This window comes from Schistocerca nitens, chromosome 2 (genome assembly GCF_023898315.1).
Source record: "Schistocerca nitens isolate TAMUIC-IGC-003100 chromosome 2, iqSchNite1.1, whole genome shotgun sequence".
NCBI lineage: Eukaryota > Metazoa > Arthropoda > Insecta > Orthoptera > Acrididae > Schistocerca > Schistocerca nitens.
In genome coordinates, this window is record NC_064615.1 from 901,416,881 (window position 1) to 901,444,771 (window position 27,891).

General features: G+C 43.3%; 1 protein-coding gene across 1 annotated transcript in view; it reads left to right on the forward strand.

The window, feature by feature from the left end:
- The window catches only part of LOC126234698 (lysozyme-like), a 100,012-nt gene that overhangs the window by 53,896 nt on the left and 18,225 nt on the right, over positions 1-27,891 (forward strand). The window contains exons 2-3 of the mRNA XM_049943439.1: positions 3,358-3,540; positions 17,623-17,696. Coding sequence (XP_049799396.1) covers positions 3,358-3,540; positions 17,623-17,696 — 257 coding nt within the window. The remainder of the gene's footprint in view (positions 1-3,357; positions 3,541-17,622; positions 17,697-27,891) is intronic.

The window sequence follows — 27,891 nt, forward strand, 5'->3', positions numbered from 1 at the left end:
TGAGGAAACTTCACTAAGCCTATTATGACTGGTGTACGGTGCACAACTGGCCCCCAAATAGATAAAGAACAAGTAACTCTTCATTAGTAGTAGTACAACATTTTAAATACACAAGATCTGAAGGAAACATAATTAGGTTATTGTCAAATAGCTGGAGAATTGGCACTTCAGTTTGTCGCAGTTGCAGGAAGATACAACACTTGGCAAGTACGAGGGTTGAATGAAAAGTAATGCCTCCGCCTTCGTTAATTCGGTTTTGACTGGAATATTTTAATAAATCAAACGCAGAAATAATCCTTAGAACGTGATCTTTAATTACCAATATTCACTTTTCCACCTAATCACCAGCCAATTGGATACATTTCTGCCAACGATGAACAAGTTTTCTGAAGCCGTCACGGAAGAAGTCGACACTCTGTTTCCGCAACCACAGTCTCACAGGTCTCTCAACGTCTTCATCAGAAGCATAATGTCGTCCCCGCAGATCGTGAAATGCCGATTGTGCTTGCAATATCTCTCTGAGTGATACGACGATCGTCTTGAATCAATCTGTCAACATTTTGCTTGTGAAACTCGATGGTTGCTGTTACAGGACGCCAACTCTTTGTTTGTCCCGCAGGTCAGATGCTCCCGCCTCAACATCTTTAAACTTACTCGGCCAACGACGCACAGTACTAACATCAACACAATAACCATAAACTGCTTTCTTCCTCTGATGAATCTCCTTTGGGGTGACACCTTGTGCTGTCAAGAATTCAATGACTGCACATTGCTTAAATCGTATTGGTCGAACGTCTGCACAGGGTTCCATACTTAACACTGACCAAAACAACCGTTCAATGCTAAGGCTTTCCGCCAACGGGAAATGTAGAGAAGAGGCTACGGAACAAGCCAGTACCTGCCACATACCAATGCTGCCAACTATTGAAGAGTTACGAACGTGGAGGCATTACTTTTCAGTCAACCCTCGTAACTCCACTGAAACCCAGAAGCCTTGACTGGTGACTGGGTCAGCACCGTAAGTGCTATTGGATGGATACTATAGTGAGTGAGTTGTGCTCGTGCTCCAACTGATAAGCCAATGGGTGTATACGGCGTAAGAGCATGGAGTGTGAGCATGGCTGAAAGGGTGAGCTGAGTCACTGTGGGCACAGAGAGCATGCTGAGGGAATGCTTGTGCTATGATGGATGGACTGCTAGCCATGGCCAGCATAAGCCCAGAGCGTTATCAAATGATGCCTTCTAGGGTCGTTGCCAGGCATGCAGGTGGATATTCACATGGAGCATGTGACTTGATTGCAGCGCCACAGTCATTGAGGCTCAGCTGCTATCAGTGAGGCCGGTGTCTATTGTGATGGCTGCAGCAGATACTGTGGATAACAACCCAGCGTATGTTGTTTGTTGTCCAGAAAGTTTGCGTACATACAGTGCATGTGCTGCCGGTTGCTAGACCACTGGCACATGGGACGATTCTGGCTGATGACTGCAGCGCGGCAACCTGCTGGTCGCAAGTGTATGACTGGTAGCAGAATTGGTTGGCGAATGGCCATAGACAAGACATCCCTTCTTCCTTAGGAAAGATAGTGGAACCTTCTTGATAATAGCTGAAATTTCTGTATTCCCTTCCTCCTTAGGGGGAGAGATGGTGGAGCTCTCACGATGTTGGCTGCTTATCCTACACTCATCAGTTCATATTCTGTGATCATTCGAGTTATCATTCCAGTCAACAGTTGCTGTAAGTCACTTTTGCAAACGATATAAACGTCATCGGCAAATCTTCTCACTGATAGTTGTTCACCCTGAAATTTAATGTCACTATCCTCATACGCTTATAGACTTGGAGAGTGTTAGACCATGAAGCAACATTCTTATGTTTATGAATATATGTGGAGATATTCATCACGTAGTATCTATTAAACGATTAATCTTTCATTTTTTTCCATCAACATACGAGCTGTAATTCACAGGAAGACGACTAAACATAGGTATTCGTTGAAGCATGGAAGCAAACAGCTTCCGAATGTCATGATGAGAATTTTTTAGCGATGCCTAAAGCACATGCAGTACTAGTTGATAAAGTCTGCTGAATAACGCTGGTTTGAAAGTACATATCTTCCCATTACATCACAGAGATGATCTACGTGTGACAAACCTATGGGCTGGAAAGGCTAATCGAGGATCTTATATTCGTAATAGTGTTTTTAATCTGAACTACATTGTTGGGTCTTGCATTGTCCCGTTAGAATATGCCATTTTGTACACTGGTCTTATCATTGTTGTCCCCATGTAATAACCAAATCAGTCCTGTAGTATTAAATAGCTTCCCACGCCAGGCTTTTAGGTGTTGTAGAGGTGTGGATATAGAGTATCGCTGCATATTGTGATATTTCGGCAGGTCGGCTATGGATACCTCGGCATCGATGTGACCTCCTAAAATAAGAGATCTATCGCTGAACACCACAGAATACCCCTTAATTTCCAATTTTACTTTGGTTAAAAAGAATGCAAATCCATGTAGTATGTGGTATGGTGTCAGAGGTAAGGAATTCATGGCAACTCTAGATTTCCATCCAGTTTCCAGTAATGTCCTCCCCGACAGTTCGTGGTGCCACTCTGCCTTTCTCAAGTTCGGAATCATTGTGATAAGCTATATAAACACGCCATCTTTCAATAGTAAGTTGCAATCTGCACATGGAAGGTCCCAGTGACGTTAGACACGTCCAATAGCAATAACGTACGTGTACCATTCTTCATCTGAGGGAATGACTTTCTTCTGCACTGTAGCCCGACAGTGGCCATGTTGCTGCTCTTCAACCATTGATTTTTGTAAATTGTGCAGGTTAAAAAACAATAATTAATGAAGTTAAAACGTAGATGATATTGATGATGATGATGATGATGATGATGATGCGGCACCTCACATGGCGAAAGCAGCACATTAACGCTCTAACACGTAGTGCAACTCGTTTTTTCTCTTGCATTGCTTGAACTGAATGAACCACGAAAGGCAAGCAAACAATGCATTGCTACAATAGGGAATGTTCCTGCCTTGATTCGACGACAAATATTGCTCCCTCCTCCCTGCCACGGCCAAGTTCGACACGTAGCAATTGTTAAACTGATGTCGTTATGTGACATGTTCGGAAAAAAAGGGTTCACTGAAAAGACGAAAAAATTGACGGCGGTTTTTTGCAATCATCGAAGGTTGATGTTTTGTCTTTAGTATCGATGTTATGATTTTTAGACACTCGAACGTCGATATTGAAACTTAGATGTTCATATTTCAACGTGAGCATTTTATAAATATCGATGATGACGAAAAACCGTTAGCATAGTGTTGTGTGGTGTTGCCGGCAGAGGGCGCGGAGTCGCGGCTGCAGTACGACTCGTGCTACGGCTGCATCTGCGAGGCGGCGTCGCGGTGCAACCGCTCGCTGGGCTGCGACGACGGCGCCTGCGGCCTGTTCCGCATCACTCGCCACTACTGGCTGGACGCCGGCGCGCCCACGCTGCCGGCCGACGCGCGGCTCCTCAACGATGGTCAGTGCTCTGCTGCTCCTGGCACGGTCGCCATTTCCGGTATTGCTAACTCTTGCTGTGGGACCATCTCTAATGAACTAGATATTGACGGGACATTAGACCCTTACGTTCCTTCCTTCCAACCTTCCTTCTATAGAAAACTAGTCCCTGAAAACGTTGTGAATTGGGCTCATAACATTCTTTCTTTGAAATAGCGAGAGACTAAACTAATCGTAACATTTAAGTGAGAGCTGGGTAATTGTGTAGAGTGAGTAATCATATGCATTGAGTATTCGAAGTTTGCAATAAACACGTCTACTTCGGACTGATACTGCCCTCTTCTGATTCCTGTGATTGACAAACAGTCAAGACACAAAAGTGAATTAATGTGATTAGCTGCCAGTGGACACTGATGGGGCAAGTTGAAAATTTGGGTCGGACCAGGATTCGAAAACAGGCTCCTGCTTACTAAGCAGATATGCTGACTTCTATGCCATCTGGACACAGTGGCTACAGAAGAAAAGTGGTATCCGTTCTTTTCGATCTGTTCAGACACCACATATATAACTAAGACAATGACGGACAGTGATGCCTGCTGATGCACACCAAGATCGAACTACTACGGGAATCGGTGAGATGCCCTGCGTAACGACGCTAAAGAGCAGGGGCATATCAGTACTGTGTGGTATAAGTCGAACATTTGTGTCAGACAGGAGGCACGCCTCGGTAGTCAAAGGTCACCACAACCACACTGTGACCGGATGGCATAATGGTCAGCGCATCTGCCTAGTAAGCATGAGACCCCGGTTTGACTTCTGGTACATCACAAATTTTCGGCTTGCCCCATTGATACAAATCAGTGCACACTGGTAGCCCATGTCTTTAATTCCTTTGTTTCTTGATTCATAGTGGCTGCAAGATCAAAAACGGCGCGTCTGTTCTTTTGGGGACACCTCTGAAAGCGCACGCACGCACATTCATGATATATATACAGGGTGTCTCACCCTACTTTCCCACTTCAAACAGATATTCAAAAACAGTTTTCACCAGCATGAACGTACGGCAGGGGCTTAGAAAACCAAATACTGTGGGACATTTTAAAACGTAAACAAATGCTATTTTCAAGACAAACTTGTTTATTTATAAATGGGAAACCCCCATTATTTCGTATGCAATCAATAGCATGAAAAATCACAAAAATAATAGCGTTAGTTGCATCGCAATACGTCAATAACATCCCGAGAAATTGCGAAGCGAAGTTGACGCTTGAAATTAATAAAGCGCACAGCTAGCACACGTCCTGAGACTCGAGCGTTCACCTCATGCTGCCTGTGTCAGGGCCTCACACAGTGGGAAGATATGCACAATCCACAAAAATAAACAAGTAACACGTCCAACGCAAAGTTACGTTTTTCAGATTGTAAATGTATGTTTATTCTAGCGAAATGACAATTATAGCTACAATTAGAGATAACACACTTGAATTCACTTTGTTAAACACATTTACTAGTGCCCTGCCACCCACAGAAACTGTATTGTTGTGCATTACATCCAGCATAGAAAATACACGGACATCTTGATCAATGAAACTGTCACGTCAACATATATTCGAAGTGCCCTTCGTTTGCATCAGTACACGTTTGCAGACGGGTAACGAGAGAGTGTTGGACGGATTGTAGAGTTTCTACAGATTGTTGCATATCCTCTACTGTCGTTGGGGGTTCTTGATACTCTTGTCTCTCACTGCGCCCCAGTGAAAGAAGTCTAATGGCGCCCAGTCGGGGGACCGTGCTGGCCATCGCACGGTACCTCCTAGCCCCATCCACCTAATGGAAATGTCGCTTCTAGAACGTCTCTGGCAACTTTTGCATTGTGTGCGGTACATCCATCCTGTTGAAACCACATTGATAGACGAGTTTCCGATCCTACATCCTCCATGAGGAGCGCTAGTGTGTGTTGAAGGAATATCGCTGTCCAGTCAATGTTCCACGGTAAAAATGGGGACCTACAATACAGTTAGCAATGATACCGCACCAAACATTGACACTCCACTGTCCTTGATGAGCAACTTGGCGAATCCAGTGGGGATTTTGCACGGACCAGTAGTGCATGTTGCGCAGATTCACATTACCATGATTTGTAAATGAAGCCTCATCCTTAAACAAAGTATTGCTTACAAGGGAACCTCCCCATCGCACCCCCCTCAGATTTAGTTATAAGTTGGCACAATGGATAGGCCTTGAAAAACTGAACACAGATCAATCGAGAAAACAGGAAGAAGTTGTGTGGAACTATGAAAAAAATAAGCAAAATATACAAACTGAGTAGTCCATGCGCAAGATATGCAACATCAAAGAGATTATAAGCTCAGTAGCGCTGTGGTTCCGTGGTTAGCGTGAGCAGCTGCGGAACGAAAGGTCCTTGGTTCAGGTCTTGCCTCGAGTGAAAAGTTTAACTTTTTATTTTGAGACAATTATCAAAGTTCAGGTACTCACACATTATCAACTTCGCTCTCCAAAATTCCAGGACATGTTCAGATTTGCTTGGACATATGCAGGATTTGACAGTCTACACACGGAAAAATTTGAAAACGTTAAAAACATATGTTTTGACAGAGCACAGGGAAAACGGTGCGACTGTGAAACTGTTGCATTTATTTGTTGCAGTTTATGTGACAAACTCTTATGTTTTCATCATTTTTTTTGGGAGTGATTATGACATCCACAAGAAAACCTAAATCGGGCAAGTTAGAAGAATCTTTTCACCCATTCGCCAAGTGTACAAATTAGGTTGGTCTAAAACACATTCCTGTCATGTGACGCACATGCCGTCACCAGTATCGTATAGAATATACCAGAGGTGTTTTCCTGTGGAGGAATCGATTGACCTATGACCTTGCGATCAAATGTTTTCGGTTCCCATTGGAGAGACACGTCCTTTCGTCTACTAATCGCACGGTTTTGCGGTGCGGTCGCAAAACACGGACACTAAACTTATTACAGTGAACAGAGACGTCAATGAACGAACGGACAGATCATAACTTTGCGAAAATAAAGAAAGTAAAAATTTTCGCTCGAGGGAAGACTTGATCCAAGGATCTTTTGTTCCACAGTTGCTCACGCTAACCACGGGACCACGGCGCTAATGTGTCCACAATATCCTTGATGTTGTCTATCTTGTGCATGGACTAATCAGTTTGTATATTTTGCTTATTTTTTTATTTCCACACAACTTCTTCCTGTTTTCTCGATTGATCTGTGTTCAGTTTCTCAAGGCCTATCCACTGTGCCAACTTACAACTAAACCTGAGGGGGGTGCGATGGGGAGGTTCCCTTGTTAGGAATACTGGATTACCTTGCAACTGCTGAAGTGCAAAACGACAGAATGCAATGCGGGATTCAAAGTCATTAACGTATAGTTCTTGGCGCAGTGAGATACGGAACGGATGAAACCGATGCCGATGCAAGATTCTGCACACACAACTGTGGCTTATTCCTACATTTCGTGTAATTTCTCGTACACCCACCTGAGGATTGTGCGCTACAGCAACCAGAACAGCAATTTCGTTTCCACTGCAAGTTGGTGGCGTTGTACGTGGGAGCCCAGATTCCTGTTTCCGTGACTGTCTTGCAGGTGTTGCCAATGGTTCGACGTGACGGACATCGGCGATCTGGACAGCGATCAGCGTACAGTGTCACAGCTGCGGTTGCATTTCTGTGACATTCGCCATAAATTAAAATAATCTCTTCTTCTTCATTACTGAAGCCACAAGAACACAGGTTTTAATGTGCCAACATCTGTGAATTACGTTACAGTATGAGAGCAGTTCAGTAGACCAGATTAGGACACACTTCTACACTGAAGGTAGAGCGTGCCGTGGTGATATTGGTATGTTTACTGAGGGATAGAGGCGCCAGTGCAGGCAACCTTTGCTTTGAGCACAATACTACGTGCGATGCCTAACGTCCGAAACTGTCGCCATTGCTATCCTTTACAAGCCACATATTTCAGAACTTAGGAGGTTTAGAAACGTGAAACCAAGTGTGTTATCATTAATTGTATTTCTAGTTGTCATTTCGCAACAATAAACATTATGCGCAGGACATCCATCATTCTGATACCGCATTATTTGACACATTATAAGAGGTGGACCGGTTCAAGTAAGGCACAGCTCAAGAAGGGGCTAAACTATCCCCTTTAGGAGCGCCATCAATGAAATATGGACCAATGATGTGTTGTCATACAATAATACACCATACATTAACACTCCGCTGACGTAGTACGTCAATCAGATCACGATTACCGGCAGCGTGAGGCGCACGCTTGAGTCTCAGGACGTGCGCTAGCTGTGCGCTTCATTTATTTCAAGCGTCAACTTCGCATCGCAATGTCTTGGGATGTAATTGACGTATTGCGATGCAAACAACGCCGTTATTTTTGTGATTTTTCATGCTATTGAGTGTATACGAAATAATAGAGGGTGTGCATTTAAAAATACATAAGTTTGTGTTGAAAATAGTATTTGTTTACGTTTTAAAATTTCGCTTAATATTTGGTTTCCTAAGCCCCTGCCGTAAGTTCATGCTGGTGAAAACCGATTTTGAATATCTATTGTTGTTCCAGAGATATCTGAGATGGCAGAGTTACGTGAGACACCCTGTATATACAGGGTGTTACAAAAAGGTACGGCCAGACTTTAAGGAAACATTCCTCACACACAAAGAAAGAAAATATGTTATGTGGACATGTGTCCGGAAACGCTTACTTTCCATGTTAGAGCTCATTTTATTACTCCTCTTCAAATCATATTAATCATGGAATGGAAACACACAGCAACAGAACGTACCAGCGTGACTTCAAACACTTTGTTACAGGAAATGTTCAAAATGTCCTCCGTTAGTGAGGATACATGCATCCACCCTCCGTCGCATGGAATCCCTGATGCGCTGATGCAGCCCTGGAGAATGGCGTATTGTATCACAGCCGTCCACAATACGAGCACGAAGAGTCTCTACATTTGGTACCGGGGTTGCGTAGACAAGAGCTTTCAAATGTCCCCATAAAGGAAAGTCAAGAGGGTTGAGGTCAGGAGAGCGTGGAGGCCATGGAATTGGTTCGCCTCTACCAACCCATCGGTCACCGAATCTGTTGTTGAGAAGCGTACGAACACTTCGACTGAAATGTGCAGGAGCTCCATCGTGCATGAACCACATGTTGTGTCGTACTTGTAAAGGCACATGTTCTAGCAGCACAGGTAGAGTATCCCATATGAAATCATGATAACGCGCTCCATTGAGCATAGGTGGAAGGAACTAAAATGAGCTCTAACACGGAAATTAAGCGTTTCCGGACACATGTCCACATAACATATTTTCTTTGTGTGTGAGGAATGTTTCCTGAAAGTTTGGCCGTACCCTGTATAAAGTACTGTTTCACTCTTATATGAACATATTATTAACACCTGTGATTCATTGTATCATTGAATGGATTTGATTTGTAAATATAACAGTTTAATATACAGAATACTATCGCGTTAGTGCGCAGGGGCAGACTTGGGTAATTGCGTGCTGAAGAACAGATGCACACCCCATCCAAAAACAAGGCGAAATGGGGAAAAAAGTAAGGAATGAAAAGAAACAATAGATGTGGTAGAAAAACAAGGAGAAAATTGTACGTGGGTGTTTTCTTGAACAGCCAAAAGAGAAAAAAAGGGTACCAGAAGTAAGGAGGAAACACCAGAGCCATTGGAGGTATCAGATGTCACCAGCATTTAAGATGGTAGTGATATCAATAAGCTATTAATTGGCATCCTGAGATTACGACCTACATGTAGCAAATGACTTCAGGAGTTATGTTGCATCCGTGGAGAAGTAGGTAAAGTAAAAGAACTGTGGTACGGGTGTGTTTGGTATTCTGCTTGGGATCATGCTACATCTACCGTAGAAGACACCTCAAAACACTGTGATAACGAACATTCTAAAATGTATTGAAATGTAAAAGTGAAAGAAAGTACACATCCCAATCTACTGTTCAAATACATTTCATTACTATAACCTTCTAACAGATGTTGGCAGACAATTTGGGGAGTACTTTCACTCGCGTGTGGTTGATATAATGCTCCCTTCTCAAGTGCACAATGCCCCCAAAGACTGAGGATAGTTACCCTAGGTGGTGAGGAATAGTGTGGAATCGCATGTTAGTTTTATTTGAAGTTAAACTTCAGTGTAATTTTTATACATTTAAACTGATTCACTGTAGTAAAAGTAGAGAAACTACATCAATATTACATATTTTTGTTTTTAGATTATTTATTATGAGTCATAACTTTTGCTTATTTCCCAATTCCCTTAAAGAAATGAAACTTATTGAAAATCTATTAATGATGATTATAATTTCTTTAGAAAGCGATAGCATATTAGAATGTTCTTTCTTTGTGCATCAGATTTTTTTCTGGCGTCATTGGAACCAATAAAAAATCGTACACTGTAACACAAATTTCCCGTAGTCGTAAACGTCAAGGGTATCAAACTACAAAACCGTAGCCTTTGGCAATGCTCACCAGAATGTAATCTTTTTATTATCTTTGATCAATGCACACAAAATGGCGACACTCTCGTGCGTAACAAATGTTCGCGTCTTGATATGATACAATGATACTTTTTGTTTTGCTCTATGAGAGCGATGTTAGTGAGCAAAAGAATATTAGATGGCAGATGTTTAAATTGAGCGCGCTGCGGTTTGAAAACGACTGGACAGGCAGGACAAGAAACACGATCATTAACATAGCCTTGAATACTTTTGTTATCTAAGTATATTTGGAAACAAGGTTTCCTATGTGTCTGATGTTAATGATTTACAATGAGTGTTACTAGCCCGCATCTCGTGGTCGTGCGGTAGCGTTCTCGCTTCCCACGCCCGGGTCCCCGGGTTCGATTCCCGGCGGGGTCAGGGATTTTCTCTGCCTCGTGATGGCTGGGTGTTGTGTGCTGTCCTTAAGTTAGTTAGGTTTAAGTAGTTCTAAGTTCTAGGGGACTGATGACCATAGATGTTAAGTCCCATAGTGCTCAGAGCCATTTGAACCATTTTTTTGAGTGTTACTAATTTTGTGAATGAGACATAGTAATTGAGAGACGGCTGATGTGAACTGTCAGGAGAGAGAGAGAGAGAGAAATAAATGAACGCATCATGGAACAATGTGGACCGTATGAAGTAATTATGACTGATAAAAATGAACTGGAAGCAGGCAGGCGATTGGGCCATGAAAGCACTTCGTCGGTTCTAATAAGGGAAACTCCCCATCGCATCACCCTCAGATTTAGTGGTAAGATGACCCAGTGGATAACCCATCAAAAACTGAACACAGATTAAGCATGAAAATACGAAAAAGGTGTACTGAACTGTGAAAAAAAAAGCAAAGTAGAAACAAGGAGTGCAATAAAGGGCAGCACAAAACAGTAACGGCGTCGTGGGTAAGCGGTCCTGGTGATGGAATGCCAAACAGGCGAGCTGTGCTCAAAATTCCCACGAGCCATTCATTATTTTATTTTTATTTTCACAACGTTATGAACTGTCCGTCCGGTAATTGAAATGTTTGCTCGCTTTCTGTAGTCTTGGCAGTTGTCATACTACACATTGGTTATACAATATGAGCCATGTGGTAAGAATACGTTACCGTCGCAAGTAAATGTGATCAATAGTGAGAGCAGGCGAGATACCACACACACGTTTCACAGAAATGAAAACAACAAATAAACGGGTGTGAACTATGTTACAACAAAGGAATTAGAGTCAAGAATTCTAAAACGGAAGGCAACTTCAAAACCATGAAAAACTTGTTTTGACAGAGCACAGAGAAACTGTGTTTGTGAAACTGTTGTGCTCATTTGTTACAGCTTATGTGACAAGCTATCATGTTTTCATCATTTTCTTGGGAACGATCACATTCACATTCATACGAGCACTTAAATCTAGCAAGGAGGACTATCTCACTCACCAATCGTACAAGTTAGGTGGGTCGATAAGGGGTTCGTATCATCTGACAGACGTTCTGTGACTAACGCCTTGTATGACATACCAGACGTGTTTTCCTGTGCAGTTCTCATTCGAAAGCCTCTTCCTTCCGGCTGTTAATAGACTAGTTGTTCAGAATCAACTGTCATTACACCTTACACCTCGTTGTTGCAGACGGACATTACGTCACGACAGACACAAATTTGAATAATAAAAAAAAGTGGTGAGACAAAGGTTTGAATACGACTAGCCCGTTTGGCAGTCCAACACCGTAACCACTTGACAATGACGCAATTTCTCTTTCCGGCTGCTCTATATTGCACTCATCATCATCATCATCATCATCATCATCACCTTCTTCTTCTTCTTCTTGGGCCGTTCAGTTTCTATTTTGCTTTTTTTCCCTTCTTCTTCACAGTCCTGTACACACCTTATTCCTGTTTTCATGCTTGATCTGCGTTCAGTTTCTGACGAGCTGTCCAGTGGGCTCTTACCACTAAATCTGAGAGGGGTGTGACGGTGAGTTTCCCTTCTAAGGCACAGCAACGAGCGAGACAACGGCCTAATAGGAGTTCAGTAGGTGACTTGAGAAACCACGCAGATGCAACACGCATCCGTGTATTTTCTTGCGTATTCGCTTCCAGAGTAACATCTTAAGGGTACATCTGCAGGGAGCCTATATAAATATTTTGTTTTTATTTTATTCCTTATGGTCAGTAATAATTCATTACATTCAATTGTTACTCATACATCTGTTTTTATGTAATCTCTTTTCGCCACCACTTCTTGACACAGAGGTGCAAGAGGTGTTTTACTGTCTCAGTAAATTTTTCTAGATAGCGAGTGGTACGTGTGCCACGTCTGGCAGAAATTGCTTCAGGCATAACAGAAATATTCTGATATGTCTTTACACCCCCCTCACTACTCCCATAGTGGTGAAACGTCATCGGGATTGTCTTCAATCTGCCTAGCCACCTATAAAACAATGTATTCAGTACTAAAAAGAAAGAAAGGAAGGAATATTTAAATTTAGCGTCCCATCGACTTCTTGTTGTTGCTGTGGTCTTCAGTCCAGAGACTGGTTTGATGCAGCTCTCCATGCTACTCTATCCTTTGCAAGCTTCATCTCCCAGTACCTACTGCAACCTGCATCCTTCTGAATATGACTAGTGTATTCATCTCTTGGTCTCTCTCTACGATTTTTACCCTCCGCGCTGCCTTCCAATACTAAATTGGTGATCCCTCGATGCCTCAGAATGTGTCCTACCAACCGATCCCTTCTTCTAGTCAAGTTGTGCCACAAACTCCTCTTCTCACAAATTCAATTCAATACCTCCTCATTAGTTATGTGATCTACCCATCTAATCTTCAGCATTCTTCTGTAGCACCACATTTCGAAAGCTTCTATTCTCTTTTTGTCTAAACTATTTATAGTCCACCTTTCACTTCCATACATGGCTACACTCCATACAAATACTTTCAGAAATGACTTCCTGACACTTAAATCTATACTCGATGTAAACAAATTTCTCTTCTTCAGAAACGCGTTCCTTGCCATTGGCAGTCTACATTTTATATCCTCTCTATTTCGACCATCATCAGTTATTTTGCTCCCCAAATAGAAGAACTCATTTACTACTTAAACGTCTCATTTCCTAATCTAATACCCTCAGCATCACCCAATTTAATTAGACTATATTCCATTATCCTCGTTTTGCTTTTGTTGATGTTCATCTTATATCCTTCTTTCAAGACACTGTCCATTCCGTTTAGCTGCACTTCCAGGTCCTTTGCTGTCTCTGACAGAATTACAATGTCATCAGCGAACCTCAAAGTTTTTATTTCTTCTCCATGGATTTTAATTCCTACTCCGAATTTTTCTTTTGTTTCCTTTACTGCTTGCTCAATATACAGATTGAATGACATCGGGGATAGGCTACAACCCTGTCTCGAATAAGGAAAGAAAAAAAGCACAGGAAACCCATATCTGGATGGCCGGATGCGGATGTGAACCCTCGTCCTCCCGAATACGAGTCCAGTGTGCTGATATCTGTGCCACCTCACGCGGTTTCAGTACTAATACCGGTCGTTATCGAATGTTTTTACATGTCATGATTTACCACCCACACCGAAGGGTGGTAGAAATATTTTCCTGACGGAAATAGTTATACGAAGAACACAAAATATGCAAATAATGAGTCCTGTATATACGAAATTTGGTTGAAATCGCTCTTGACTTATTCCACCCGCACCCCTATGGGAGATACTTGGCACATACTGACTCACCTCCCCCCCCCCTCCCATGTTCTTTTCAGTAATACCCATGTAGCGCTAGCAAATTTCGTTGCCAAAATTGATTTGTCCAATATCTTTGACGTAGTGTAATAGAGAACTTCTGTTAAATGTTGCCTTTTGTCAAATTTCTTTGATCAAAACCAACGCCTCTCCTTAGATCTGATCAAAGAAAACTATAGTCTTCTGTTTACTGCAAGGAGAAACCTGATCTTCTTGGGTAAATCTTCTTATTTATTTGCCCTCCGGCAGCTAACGGCCATTTAGCTAGCTTAACACATCTCCACTACAAACTATAAATTGATGAACGTAAACAAGGACCTTTAGAAGTCTGATGTTGATTGGCATACACGTAAGCTACCGCGTGATTCAAAAAGAAAGAATAGATTTCACTTATTTATTACAAACTATAAAAATAGAAACACATTGCGCATTTCACTGGGTAAGGGAACGTTCAAAGTTTTAACACAGCTGCGCTATTGTGTGTTTGTAGCAACTTTGCGATTACACCGTGTTTTGGAATTTGCACGAAATCAACCAATTGTTAAAGTGTAACGCGCGTACCGCCGTCGATTCAGCGAGAAACCGCCTCTGTATAAGGAGATTTGTGACTGGTAGACAAAATTCTTGGAAGCTCGTTGGATATGCAAAGGGAAAAAGCACTAGTCGGCTACGTACGTCTGATGGAAACGTCGAGCATATCAGAGATGCGTTTACACAGAGCTCCAGGAAGTCCATAAGACTGCCAGGCCAGGAACTTCAACTTCTTCAAATGACGGTGTGTGGTGTTCTAAAACGACGCCTTCTTATGAAGCCTTTCAAGTTGCAGTTACTGCAGCAATTGCGTCCCGGCGAACACAACAGAAGGTACGAAATTTTTCATTTCAGTTCTCCAGGATATGATAGAGGATACGTTTTCCAAACGACTCATCTTTTCAGGCGAATCGATATTTTATCCAACCGGTAAAGTAAACCGCCATAATGTAAGAATTTGATGATCCCAAAGTTCTGACGGCGTCGTCGAACGTGACTCACCGGAACTGAATGTGTTTGGAGCCGTTTCTGTTCAGAGTTTATGAACCTTCCTTTTTTGCGAAGACAACTGTGACAGAAATGTCATACCTGGACATGCTGCAAAACTGGTTGTTTCCTCAACTTCACGAAAATTCCATTGATTTCATTTTTACGACTGACGGCTCACATTGACATTGAGGTGCGGCGTAATCTTAGCAACATCTCACAACTTTGCACTGGAAGAAGTGAACAGCAGGATATTGTTCATTGCTCTTGGCCACCAAGGTCACCAGACCACACAGCTTTTTTTCCTATGGGGTACATAAAAGACAGTCTTTATCCCACGTACGGCAGCTCCTCTTAAAGAGCTGAAAGTCGACTTGTTGAAATTGAGGATTCAGTGAACAAGGACCCGTTGATCCGTCTGTGGAATGAAATGGACTACAGATTCGATGTTCGTCTAGCAACGCATGGTGCTGGTGTTGAGTGAATGGTATAGTGTTTGTGCCAACATAAAACTTTGGGCCTTCTTCTGTCCAGTGACATGCGCAATGTGTTTCTATCTTTCATAGTTTCTCTGTAATAAGCAACTGATATCTGTTCTTTCTTTTTGAGTCACCCCGTATTTTACAAAATGTTTAATGTACTACACTCCTGGAAATGGAAAAAAGAACACATTGACACCGGTGTGTCAGACCCACCATACTTGCTCCGGACACTGCGAGAGGGCTGTACAAGCAATGATCACACGCACGGCACAGCGGACACACCAGGAACCGCGGTGTTGGCCATCGAATGGCGCTAGCTGCGCAGCATTTGTGCACCGCCGCCGTCAGTGTCAGCCAGTTTGCCGTGGCATACGGAGCTCCATCGCAGTCTTTAACACTGGAAGCATGCCGCGACAGCGTGGACGTGAACCGTATGTGCAGTTGACGGACTTTGAGCGAGGGCGTATAGTGGGCATGCGGGAGGCCGGGTGGACGTACCGCCGAATTGCTCAACACGTGGGGCGTGAGGTCTCCACAGTACATCGATGTTGTCGCCAGTGGTCGGCGGAAGGTGCACGTGCCCGTCGACCTGGGACCGGACCGCAGCGACGCACGGATGCACGCCAAGACCGTAGGATCCTACGCAGTGCCGTAGAGGACCGCACCGCCACTTCCCAGCAAATTAGGGACACTGTTGCTCCTGGGGTATCGGCGAGGACCATTCGCAACCGTCTCCATGAAGCTGGGCTACGGTCCCGCACACCGTTAGGCCGTCTTCCGCTCACGCCCCAACATCGTGCAGCCCGCCTCCAGTGGTGTCGCGACAGGCGTGAATGGAGGGACGAATGGAGACGTGTCGTCTTCAGCGATGAGAGTCGCTTCTGCCTTGGTGCCAATGATGGTGGTATGCGTGTTTGGCGCCGTGCAGGTTAGCGCCACAATCAGGACTGCATACGACCGAGGCACACAGGGCCAACACCCGGCATCATGGTGTGGGGAGCGATCTCCTACACTGGCCGTACACCACTGGTGATCGTCGAGGGGACACTGAATAGTGCACGGTACATCCAAACCGTCATCGAACCCATCGTTCTACCATTCCTAGACCGGCAAGGGAACTTGCTGTTCCAACAGGACAATGCACGTCCGCATGTATCCCGTGCCACCCAACGTGCTCTAGAAGGTGTAAGTCAACTACCCTGGCCAGCAAGATCTCCGGATCTGTCCCCCATTGAGCATGTTTGGGACTGGATGAAGCGTCGTCTCACGCGGTCTGCACGTCCAGCACGAACGCTGGTCCAAGTGAGGCGCCAGGTGGAAATGGCATGGCAAGCCGTTCCACAGGACTACATCCAGCATCTCTACGATCGTCTCCATGGGAGAATAGCAGCCTGCATTGCTGCGAAAGGTGGATATACACTGTACTAGTGCCGACATTGTGCATGCTCTGTTGCCTGTGTCTATGTGCCTGTGGTTCTGTCAGTGTGATCATGTGATGTATCTGACCCCAGGAATGTGTCAATAAAGTTTCCCCTTCCTGTGACAATGAATTCACGGTGTTCTTATTTCAATTTCCAGGAGTGTATTTATGAACATCGATATAACATTTCCGAGGTGAGTGTTCTCCAACGTACTATGAGCCACTTTCCTGAGCACTTATTGAAATCAACCCTCGTATATTTGCAAATAATTTTCATACAACTTCATTTTCTCGACTTGCAGCTCCGTTAACAAATTTTGTTGAATGCTTGTATAGGCTTCATCCAAGTACGTATACTTTCCTTTCCGCTACTATTTCTAAGGTAAGCACAATGCAATTGTAGTACACGCAACTGCAGAACATAAAAACAAGTCTTCCTCGGCCATTTTGAAGGAAAGGTGACGAAATGTTTGAAGGCAGTGTAATATCACTTTTTGCTCCACTTCAAAGAAAAGAAATACGATGAGTATTCGATCAGTTTTGTTTGTGAAAGATGTTTGATGTTGTAATACCGGACTAAGTGATGCGTGAAGTAAGTACGGCTGAAATCGATCCGTTAGTCGGAGACGCATAATGTACATATATACAATGTTTTTTGTAAATATGTATTCGTACGCAGTTGAAGTATGGAAGAGTTCTTTATCTAGGAGTTGATGTAAAAGTGCCGCTACACATAATTACGTTCATTTATGATAACTGGTAGGTAGTTTAAACAGCTTTGGGAGATTTTCATAACCTTCTGCTGGATTTGTCTGTTTTCTAGTGTAGGCTGAATGACACGCATAACAAATTGATGGTGGTGTGTTGCTATTGTTTCAGCTTTCGAGCGATGTGCGACGGATCCGTTCTGCGCCTTACGAACGGCGCACCACTACATGGAGCGGTATCGCAAGGTAAGGCTGCAGCAGAATCCGATGCTGCGTTGACTGTCTAGTTTGACCAACATCGGCTGTGCCGCGCCAGGTACCAATTTCGTGCTACATATAAGGCATTCGGCCAGTGTGGTGAAGCCGGCTCCTGACTTCTGAGCAGCAAACCTTTTTTCACAGTTCTTGATAGATATGCTACAGTTTTCGAGTTTCCTGTAAAACAAATTAGAATTGTTCGGCAGAATTTCGCGAAAAAATCATGATCACACTTCTGAATAGCTGCATAGTTGGCGCATGACTTTCGAGAAATATTTACAGAAGGATACACAGATCTAAAGGCACAAAAAGCTAAACCAAACGATAAAGCAGTTTTATAAAACAGCAACAGTTTCTGCTGCGCTATTTGGAATCGAATTAAGGACTACAAAGAAAGGGCAAAAGGACGTTGTTGTTGGGCATGAGACACCTTAGAACAGTAGAAAAATGTATAACAAAATAATATGTCAAGATTGGTTATTATAGGGAAGATCTCAGCATCTATTGCCTAATGAACAAAATCGGAGTACAACAGAAGAAATAAGGATGAACATTGTCAAAAAAAACATTTTGTAATTTGAATTTATATGTCAGTACTGAGGAGAGCGAGAAAGTAATAGTTTGTACTGCATATGTGTGCAATTGGAATTGAAGTATGCTTGAAATTTGTTTCTAAAATAGGTTCTTATTTTGATACAATGGGACATACACGTAGTTTGCTCAACAGATTCACAGCGAGGAAACTCATTGATGTTGAATGTGTCGAAAATAATGTGCCGTGAATAACACAATTTGTAGCACCCAAGTAAGTGCTGCGTCATGAACAGAACACATGCTACATACCTTTCAGCATAAAGCTATGGAAATGCTAGCCATGTAAACTGAGTTCCTAATGATCTGTTTTAGCATCAGCCATAATTTTCTTGGTATCGTGCTTTCAGTTTAAGATATTTTTCTAATTTCACAATATAAATTGTGTTTATTATTATTATTATTATTATTATTATCATCATGTTAAGTCAGCAGTCTTCTGACTGATTGATGCGGACGCCTCGAATTCCTCTCCTGTGCCAATCTTGTCATATCAGAGTAGCACTTGCAACTTAGTCCTCTATTACTTGCTGGATGCATGGCCAGTCTCTGTCTTCCTCTACAGTTTTTACTCCCAACGGCTTCCTCTAGTACAATGAAAGTTATTTCGTGATGTCTTAGCATTTGTCCCGTCTCCCTGTCTTGTCAGTGATTTCCTTATATTTCTTTCCTCGACGATTCTGCGGGGAACCTCTTCATTTCTTACCTTATCAGTTCACGTAATTGACTGTCTCCTGTAGCACCATATCTCAAATGGTTCGATTGTGTTCCTGTTTTCCTACAGCTAGCGTTTCACTATCGTACAATGATTTGTTCTAAAAGTACAAACGTAGTAGACTTCTCTTAGCTAGGAATGTCCTTCTTGCCACTGCTGGTGTGCTTTTTATGTCACGTTATGGGTTATTTTGCTGGGTAAGTAGCAGCATTACTTAACTTAATCTACTTCGTTATCAGAAATTCTGATAAGTTGCTCGGTATGCTCATTTCTGCTACTTTACTTTAATCTTCTTCGATTTACTCTCAATCCACATTGTGTACTGATTACCGTTCATTCCATACAACAAATCCTATAATTCTTTAAACCTTCTTCACTTCCTCTCAGGATAGCAATGTCATCAGCGAATCGTATCATTGATATCCTTTCACCTTGAATTTTAATTCCAGTCCTGAACCTTTCTTTTATTTCCATTATTGGTTCTTCGATGTGCAGATTGAATAGTAGGGGAGAAAGACTACATCTGTCTTACACCCTTCTTAATCTGAGCACTTCGTTCTTGGTCTTCTACTCTTGTTGTTACCTACTGCTTCTAGTACATTTTATGTATTACTCGTCTTTCCCTGAAGCTTACCCCTATACTTCTCAGAACTTCGAACATCTTGCACCATTTTACATTGTCGAACGCTTAATCTAGAACGACAAATCCTATGAACGTGCCTTAATTTTTTTTCCACTTTTGCTGCCATTGTAGACAGCTGCGTCAGGACTGCCTCCCTGATGCTTTTACCCTTCCTAAAGCCAAACTGATCATATGTAATAGATATTCACAAAAAGTACAGGTTAGTAACCTTCGTAATTTGATGCGTACTTTGAGAAAAAGTTTGCCTTATTACTAAGAGTATTCATTAAACGCGATCCTTATACGAGGTGCAGTAATCTGTTATCGAGATTAATGGATTAAAAATAACTTTAACGTTAGCAATTTTGAGGTAATTTTTACTGCAGGAAAGAAAATTAGGACAATCAGAGACAAAACAAAAACTCGGAGTGGGGAAGGAATCCGGCCGTGCACTTTCCAAACGAACCATCCTGGTACTTTCCTTAATCTGTTTAGGGAAACCTCGAGAAACCTAAACCTGGATATCCAGGTCCTCTGGAATGCGAATTCAGTGCCCACTGCACCAACTTCATTGTAACTGCTAATGGCGGCGGTGGCGACGATGACGATGATAATGATGATGATGATTCGTTTGTGGGGCGCTCAACTGCGCGGTCATCAGCGCCCAACTAATGGTGATTGCGTACAGTTAAAAGCGAGGAAGCAAATTATCATCCTGCAGTGGTGCGTGTTAGCGGAGTGACTGTCACCGCTGAACACACGAAGAAAACCGGTAATGAGCAGGTGGCTAGCCAAACTCCACAAGAGATGCGAGGGCTGTTTACAAATTAAACTCTGATTTGGTGAAACTTCCTGGCAGATTAAAACTGTGTGCCGGACCGAGACTCGAACTCGGGACTTTTGCCTTTCGCGGGCAAGTGCTCTACCAACTGAGCTACCCAAGCACGACTCACGCCCGTCCTCACAACTTTACTTCTGCCAGTACCTCGTCTCCTACCTTCCAAACTTTACAGAAGCTCTCCTGCGAACCTGCAGAACTAACACTCCTGAAAGAAAGGATATTGCGGAGACATGGCTTATCCACAGCCTGGGGGATGTTTCCAGAATGAGATTTTCACTCTGCAGCGGAGTGTGCGCTGACATGAAACTTCCTGGCAGATTAAAACAGTTTTACCAAAATGTCTAAGCGACGTTCAAAACATGAAATAGTGAGCTCGGCCTTGGCATTCTTTCAGTCGTACCACGAAGATGGGAGGAATTTCCGAACAGAATTGTGACTGGGGACGAGACGTGTGAACCCTGGAACTGAGGAACAGTCCAAACAGTAAATACACCCTCATTCTTTCAGTAATCCAAGAACGTCAACCATAATTAGTCAAGTCGCAAAAAAAATAGTTATAAATCTTTAGGATCGCAAAAGAATTTTGACATCCCTTTCGATTAGGGTAAGGCATGAGAATACTCTGACATCACAGGTTTAGTGTGAGACTCTTGCGAAACTCGGAAGTCCAAAACTAACTGCGCGGCATGATAACAGAATTAAACATTTTCCTCCACGACAAGGCGCGATCCCATGATGGGAATTGAACGAAGAAAAACTCAGACGTTTTGCCTGGTAGTTTTTTCTACATCCTTCCAACAGTCTGGATTTGGCACTGAGCGGCTTCCGTCTCTTTTCCAAGATAGCCTCGCTGGCTACTCAGAATCTACGACAAACGATGGCCTTTTGGATGCTGTCTGCAACTGACTGAAGCGCCAGGCGGCACCATTCTTTGGCGAATGGATCAAGAGACCTGTGTCACGGTACGACAAATGTTTGAATTTGGGTAGCGACTATGTGGACAAGTAACTGAACATGAAAGCGCAGATTATATATAGAATATTTTACTTATATTATTAGCATTTTAGTTACTAATCGGAGGTTAGCTTATGTAGTCCTTGCATTTCTCACTCATTGTTTGGTGTTTTGTCAAACAGAAAAGAGAATAGTTAGGCGTTAGAGGAGGGAAAGGATCGCTGTATCTAATCAAGCTAATAAAAGTAGACCGCAAGTTGGGAAATGCTGGTCAAGGGCGCTTATTAAACGAGGACATCCGGCCGGATATTGTGGTAACGTTTCAACGGTCACCGCACACATTCTATCTGCCCATGAGCAGATACTGAAAGAAGAATGATGTATCTCGAACATAATTACTTCCTCCAAGCTAACCAGTACCGATCCCGAAAAGATCGATGATGTGAAACCCAACTCGCACTTTTCTCACACGACATCCTGAAAATCAGTATTTATAGCAGTCAGATTGATGCAATGTTCCTCGATTTCCGTAAAGCATTTAATGTAAATTTTTTGTCCATTCTAATTCCCCTTAAGTGAAGACTCAAGGATTTTTTAAAACACCCCTAAGTATCACTCCAGTGGGAATCTCGGGGAGAAGGTTAGACTAATTATAGAGCGCACAGAATCGTTTAAGCAATCATTCTTACCGCGTTCATTACATGAATGGAACGGGAAGATAAGTAACTGGTACAATGAGAAGTAGCCTTTGCTGTGCACTTCAGTGGTTTGCAGATTATCGATGTACAGGTAGAAGTGGATGCTGTTGTGGCGTTTGCCTTCATTCATACTATGAGCAATTTTTCTGGAGACTATGAAACTAAAACGTTAGTTTCTGGTGTGCAACTGATTCACACCTTACGTGGAATGTTGTTGTAGGGTCGTGGAATTTAGTGGCCTTTGCCATGCACTTACGATACCGTATGGATCTAACCTCAAACTGCGTGGTGGAGTCACGTGAGATTATAAATGCATGAACAGCGGGTAGTCAGAGACTACGTGAGGCACATTAGGTGGTGAAACCATATTCCTTCTTTGGGCTGTTAGGTGGTCGAGACACACAGGATAAGAGTAAAACCATGGAAATTTCACGTAGCATAGATTTGCTGTGGAGTGTTACAGTAACAGCACTAGAGACCTTCTTCTTCTTTACCGAGCGAGGTGGCGCACGGGTTAGCACACTGGACTCGCATTCGGGAGGACGACGGTTCAATCCCGCGTCCGGGCATCATGATTTAGGTTTTCCGTGATTTCTCTAAATCGTTCCAGGCAAAAGCCGGGATGGTTCCTTTGAAAGGGCACGGCCGACTTCCTTCCCTAATCAGATGAGATCGATGACATCGCTGTCTGGTCTCTTCACCCAAACAACCCAACCTTCTTTTTGTTCTTCATGGTGTTGTCTTACATCCTGTTCTGTCTTCACGGAAGTCATCTGCTACTCGGCTGTCCTACAGCTCTTTCCTGTAGTTTTCCTAACTGATAACGTGCATAACTAACCTGTCTTCTCCCAGTCTGTTGATGTTTTCAACTTGCCAGTCATAGCCCTATTTTTTCACTACCAAACTATAAAGTAAGATCTTGTTCTTAATGCTGTATTTGTATTTAATCTCTTAGGGTACATCACTTAACTTTCTTAAATTTCATTTCAGCCGACTGTATTCCTCCGTTGCCTTTCTTAGTTAATGTCAAACATTAGCTTCCATGTACAATCAAAGGAAAAACACACACAAACAAAGAAAGGACACACTACGAAGGAATTACCCGAACAGGACGGAAATCGGTAGATGTGATGTACTTATACAGGCAGACGAATGACTAAAATATCGGAAAAATTGAATAGTTTATTGAAGATGAAGAGCTTTACAAATTCAGCAAGTCAATAACTCATTGGTCCACTTCTGGCCCTTTGCAAGCAGTTCTTTCGCTTGGCACTGATGGATAGATGTGTTGGTTGTCCTCCTGAGGCATATCATTCCATATTCTGTCAAGCTGGCGCGTTAGATCGTGAGAATCCCGAACTGGTTGGAGTGCTCTGGCCATAATGCCCTACGTTCCCAGCTGGGGAGAGATACGGCGACTCTGCTGGCCAAGGTAGGGTTTATAGGGTTTGACAAGCAGTAGCAACTCTCACCGTGTGCGGGCGGGTGTTATCTTTCTGATATGTAAGCCCAGGATGGCGTCTCATGAAGGGCAACAAAACTGGCATTAGAATATCATCGACGTACCGCTGAGCTGTGAGGGGTGCTTCGGGTGTTAACCGATGGTATTCTGTTGTAAAAAGGCAATGACACCTCAGACCATCAATCCTAGTTGTCGGGCAGTGTGTCGGGTGATAGGCTGGTATCCCACCACTGTCTGGTGCGTTTCAAGACACGTTTTCGCTCATCAACGGGGCTCAGTTCGAAGCGGGACTCATCACTGAAGACAATTCTTCTACAGTCAATGCGATTCCAGGCTCCAGCAAGATAAACGCCCGCCCGCGCACGGCGAGAGTGCCTGCTGCTTGTTTTCGTGCTTGCCAAACCCTACCTTGGCCAGCACGATCGCTGGATTTCTCTCCAACTGCGAACGTTTGAATTATTGTGGGCATGAACCTCCAACCAGCTCGGGATTTTGATGATCTAACGCGCTTATTAGAGGAATTTTGGCACGATATCCCTCAGGAGGACTTCCAGCAAACCTGGTCTGACGACCAATGCAAAGCCGAATAACTGCTTACATTAGGGCCAGAGGTGGAACAATGCTTTAGTAACTTGCTCTCTTCGTTGAAGCTCTTTCTCTTGAATAAATTGATCAATTTTTTTTTAAATTATCATTTATGTCGCAGTCGCATGTTCAGATTTCCATCCCATTCGAATAATTCCTTCGTGGTGAGTCGTTTCTTTTGTTCTGGGCGTATATATTCTGTAAAGTCACCTACAGTTCACAAGAAAAGCGTTTCAAACCAAGTTTAACAAATTACAATTGCTGTTTTTGTTTATTTTTTGCGAGTATTCGTGGGAATAAGGAAATAAACTGTCACTGCTGCTACAAACAGCACTTCATTTTCCGTAGTCCAACTTCTTTACACATTGAAAGGGCATGGTAATTCGCTCACGTGTGGCAGATCGAGGCGAGCTGCCCACTGCAGCGACATCGCTTGCGATGGATCGTTGCGATCCGTCCCTCGTGTGTGGCGCTGTTAATGGAAAGTGCAGTGCTGATGCACATGTCCTTCAGTGTGTTACCAGAGGATGAACCGTTGCCTTGTTTCTCAAGGCCGTCAGAGCAGATATTTTTGCAATTGGCCCAAAAGCGTTCTAAAAAAAAGCTCTGAATGCCATATAATTTGGTAATTCGTATTCATATGTCCGTTCTTCAATTTCGTTCACGACTCATAACTGCTCTGACTCCTTCGTAGTGAAGCAGTTAGAATTGCAGGAAATGACAGAAAAGTTAATGAAAGTAGAAATTTGATTCAGTAACGCGTCATACAAAGCAGATAATTCCAGCGTACAGATCATGACGACGGTTATAGAAGACAACAACGTATTTAAGTATGGGAAATATCATTTCTTTTACCGTTTTATACTGTCAAAATATCGAAATAATCACCGATATCACGTTTTTAGCTTTAATTTTATTTGCACTTCTGTTGGGTGTTCGGTATTAATATCTCCTATATCCTGTGTGGAAATCACTGATAATCGGTCTTTTTTTTTTAATTTCCTTGCCTCAAATATATTGGGTCCGCCTACGCAGCTTAGTGATTAGCGTGCCTGGTTGCTATGCGGAGGATTCAGTTTCGATTTCCGGTACTACCAGGGATGTTTCCTTTGTGACTGGTGCACTCAGCGTCGTGATGCCAGTCGAGGGACTACCTGTCTGTGTAGTAGCGGCTCCTAGGTGGGAGAAAGCCGACAACGGTCGGAAGAGCGGTGTGCTGACCCTACGCCCCTCCACTCTGCATCCAATGACGCCACTGCCAGATCATGACACGGCGGTAGGTCGGTCGGTCCCGATTGGCCCATCGGGGCCAGGAGACGGAGCTTCTTTTGCAGATAAAATGGAAGTATTCAAATATCACTTGTAAACGCGATGCCCAAAACTGATGCAGTCACCACTTTGTAACAGACCAAACGGCCTTCAGTAGAAACAAAGCGAAAAAGCCATTCTCTGTTTTAATAGCGAGTGTTAGTAGCGGATGTTTATCAAGCGAAGTGGTGCAATGGTTAGAAACCTGCACTTGCATTCGGGAGGACGATGTTTCAAACCCGCGCCCGACCACCCTGATTTAGGTTTTCCGTGATTTCTCTAAATCACTTAAGGCAAATGGCGGGATGGTTCCTTTGAAAGGGCACGGCCGATTTCCATCCCTATTCTTCCCTGATCCGATGAGACCGATGACCTCGCGGTTCGGTTCCCTCCCACAAATCAACCAACGAACCGGATGTATATAATTAAAGTGCAGATACTAACAGAGGTCCAGTGTGGGCTGTAATTATTGTGTGAGAGCAACACATGGTAGATTATCCCATGCGTTAATGCGGAGTCACATTACGTTGGAAAAAAAACACTAGTTCAAGTTCTGGTCACCAGATGCATATCTGGCGTTGTGAATACAAGACAGACGTACAGAAATGTTTCAATATGTAATGAATTAGAAATGGGATGTGGGCAGAAAAGGTAAACAAGCGAGAAAGGAATAACGTTAATTTATTATCAACCGTCGCTTACACAATCTGTTCGGCATGAACATCGCAGACGTTGACGAGATGCTCCATCCGTAAAATGTCGTGCCAAACAATTGCTTGCAGCAGGACCGTGGAAAGTGAGCAACGCGTTCCTATATATATTGGCCTTCAGATCAGGTAGAGATCGAACGTGTCCCTACTCGAAGCATTGTTTCAGCTATCTCGTGTGCCAAAAGTACATGGATTCAGATCAGATTATCTTGCAGGCTATGCATCTTGGAAACCTCTGAAACCAACACGTTGGTGAAAGGTTGCATTAAGCAGATCTTTCACTGGGCGAGCGACACGAAGTGTTGTCCCTTCTTGGATGAAAACAGCGGTTTCCACACAGTTGTGCTCTACCAAAGTAGAAATCGAATGCTGGACATGGACGTCTCGATAACATGCAGAGGTCACGGTTCACCTGAGAGGCCCTATAAGGTGTATAATGGTGCTTGTGAATCCATACCACAGAGTCACACGCGGTGAGTGCAATGGCTCTTCGTGCACAAGACGCTCTTTAACAGTATCCCAAATTCGGAAGCTCTGAGTATTCACTGCACCCTGTAGTCTAAAATGTGCCTCATCACACCATAGAATATTGCGCGGCGACATGATAACTCCGATCCGTGCCAGAAACTGAAGAGCAAATTCAGAACGTTGCTACCAATCTGAGAATTCAGCTGGTACCCCGTCTAGATCTTATAGAGGTAACGGTGTAATGTAGGCCGCACAACTTTCGTTGCTGTTGACCATGGGATGGACACTTCCCGTGACACTTCCCGTGCAATACGAGTGCCCGGGGCATGTGCTGCATGGTCAGTTACAGCAACAGCAACCCCGTCAATAGCGTCCACCGGGATAGGAAACTTCACTCTTCTAGGTGCCACTCAAACGTCACCTGTGCTTTCGATTTCATTGTCGTTTTTAACCATTTAAAGTTCCTCCGAATTTTTAGTCGGCGACACACACTCATTCAAGCGCTGCAATTGCTGCCGTTCACATAAAAAGGCTTCCCTAACAGCGCACGGTCTATCTTCTCGATAGTCATACTGTTCACTCACGTGTGGCTTGTCAAATGGCAGCGTCGATGCCAAACCGTCAAACAACGTACATCGCCAGATTTGCACTTAGTGATCAAACCTGGAACTATTTTTTTTTCTAGTGTAAATCACTTGTGCATTAACACATTAGAATTATTACCAAGTTTCGCTGCCATACTATAGTAATAGCCCACATAAGACTTCCACGAGTAGCAGCGCTTTCAATTAAAAGCAAACGGTAGTTAACGTGATAAGACTTTTGAATAACATTTCTTTGAGTTAACGTTGCACCAAGATACTAAGAAAATTTCGAAATTAATCCACTGGCTGCAAACTCCTTGTTAACAGCTGTATCAGGTATAGATCTACTACTCAATAGTGCTTCTTTTTCTCTTGCTTTTATCCCGTACCTATACGTTATCGGCATGATCATTATCGGATGTTGGATTGCTGATGATAGAGTATGGCCGGATGCCCTTCCTATCGCCAGTCTCCTACCGAAGACTAACATGTGAAAACTTGTGCCGTATTGGGACTTTAATCCCGATTTACCGCTTACCGTGCGCGATTGGCTTAAGCCCTTAAGACTATCCGTGCACGTTCCTCGGACCGAACCAACTTCCATGTCACACTGTCTACATCCTTATATCGTGGTGTACGAAGTCT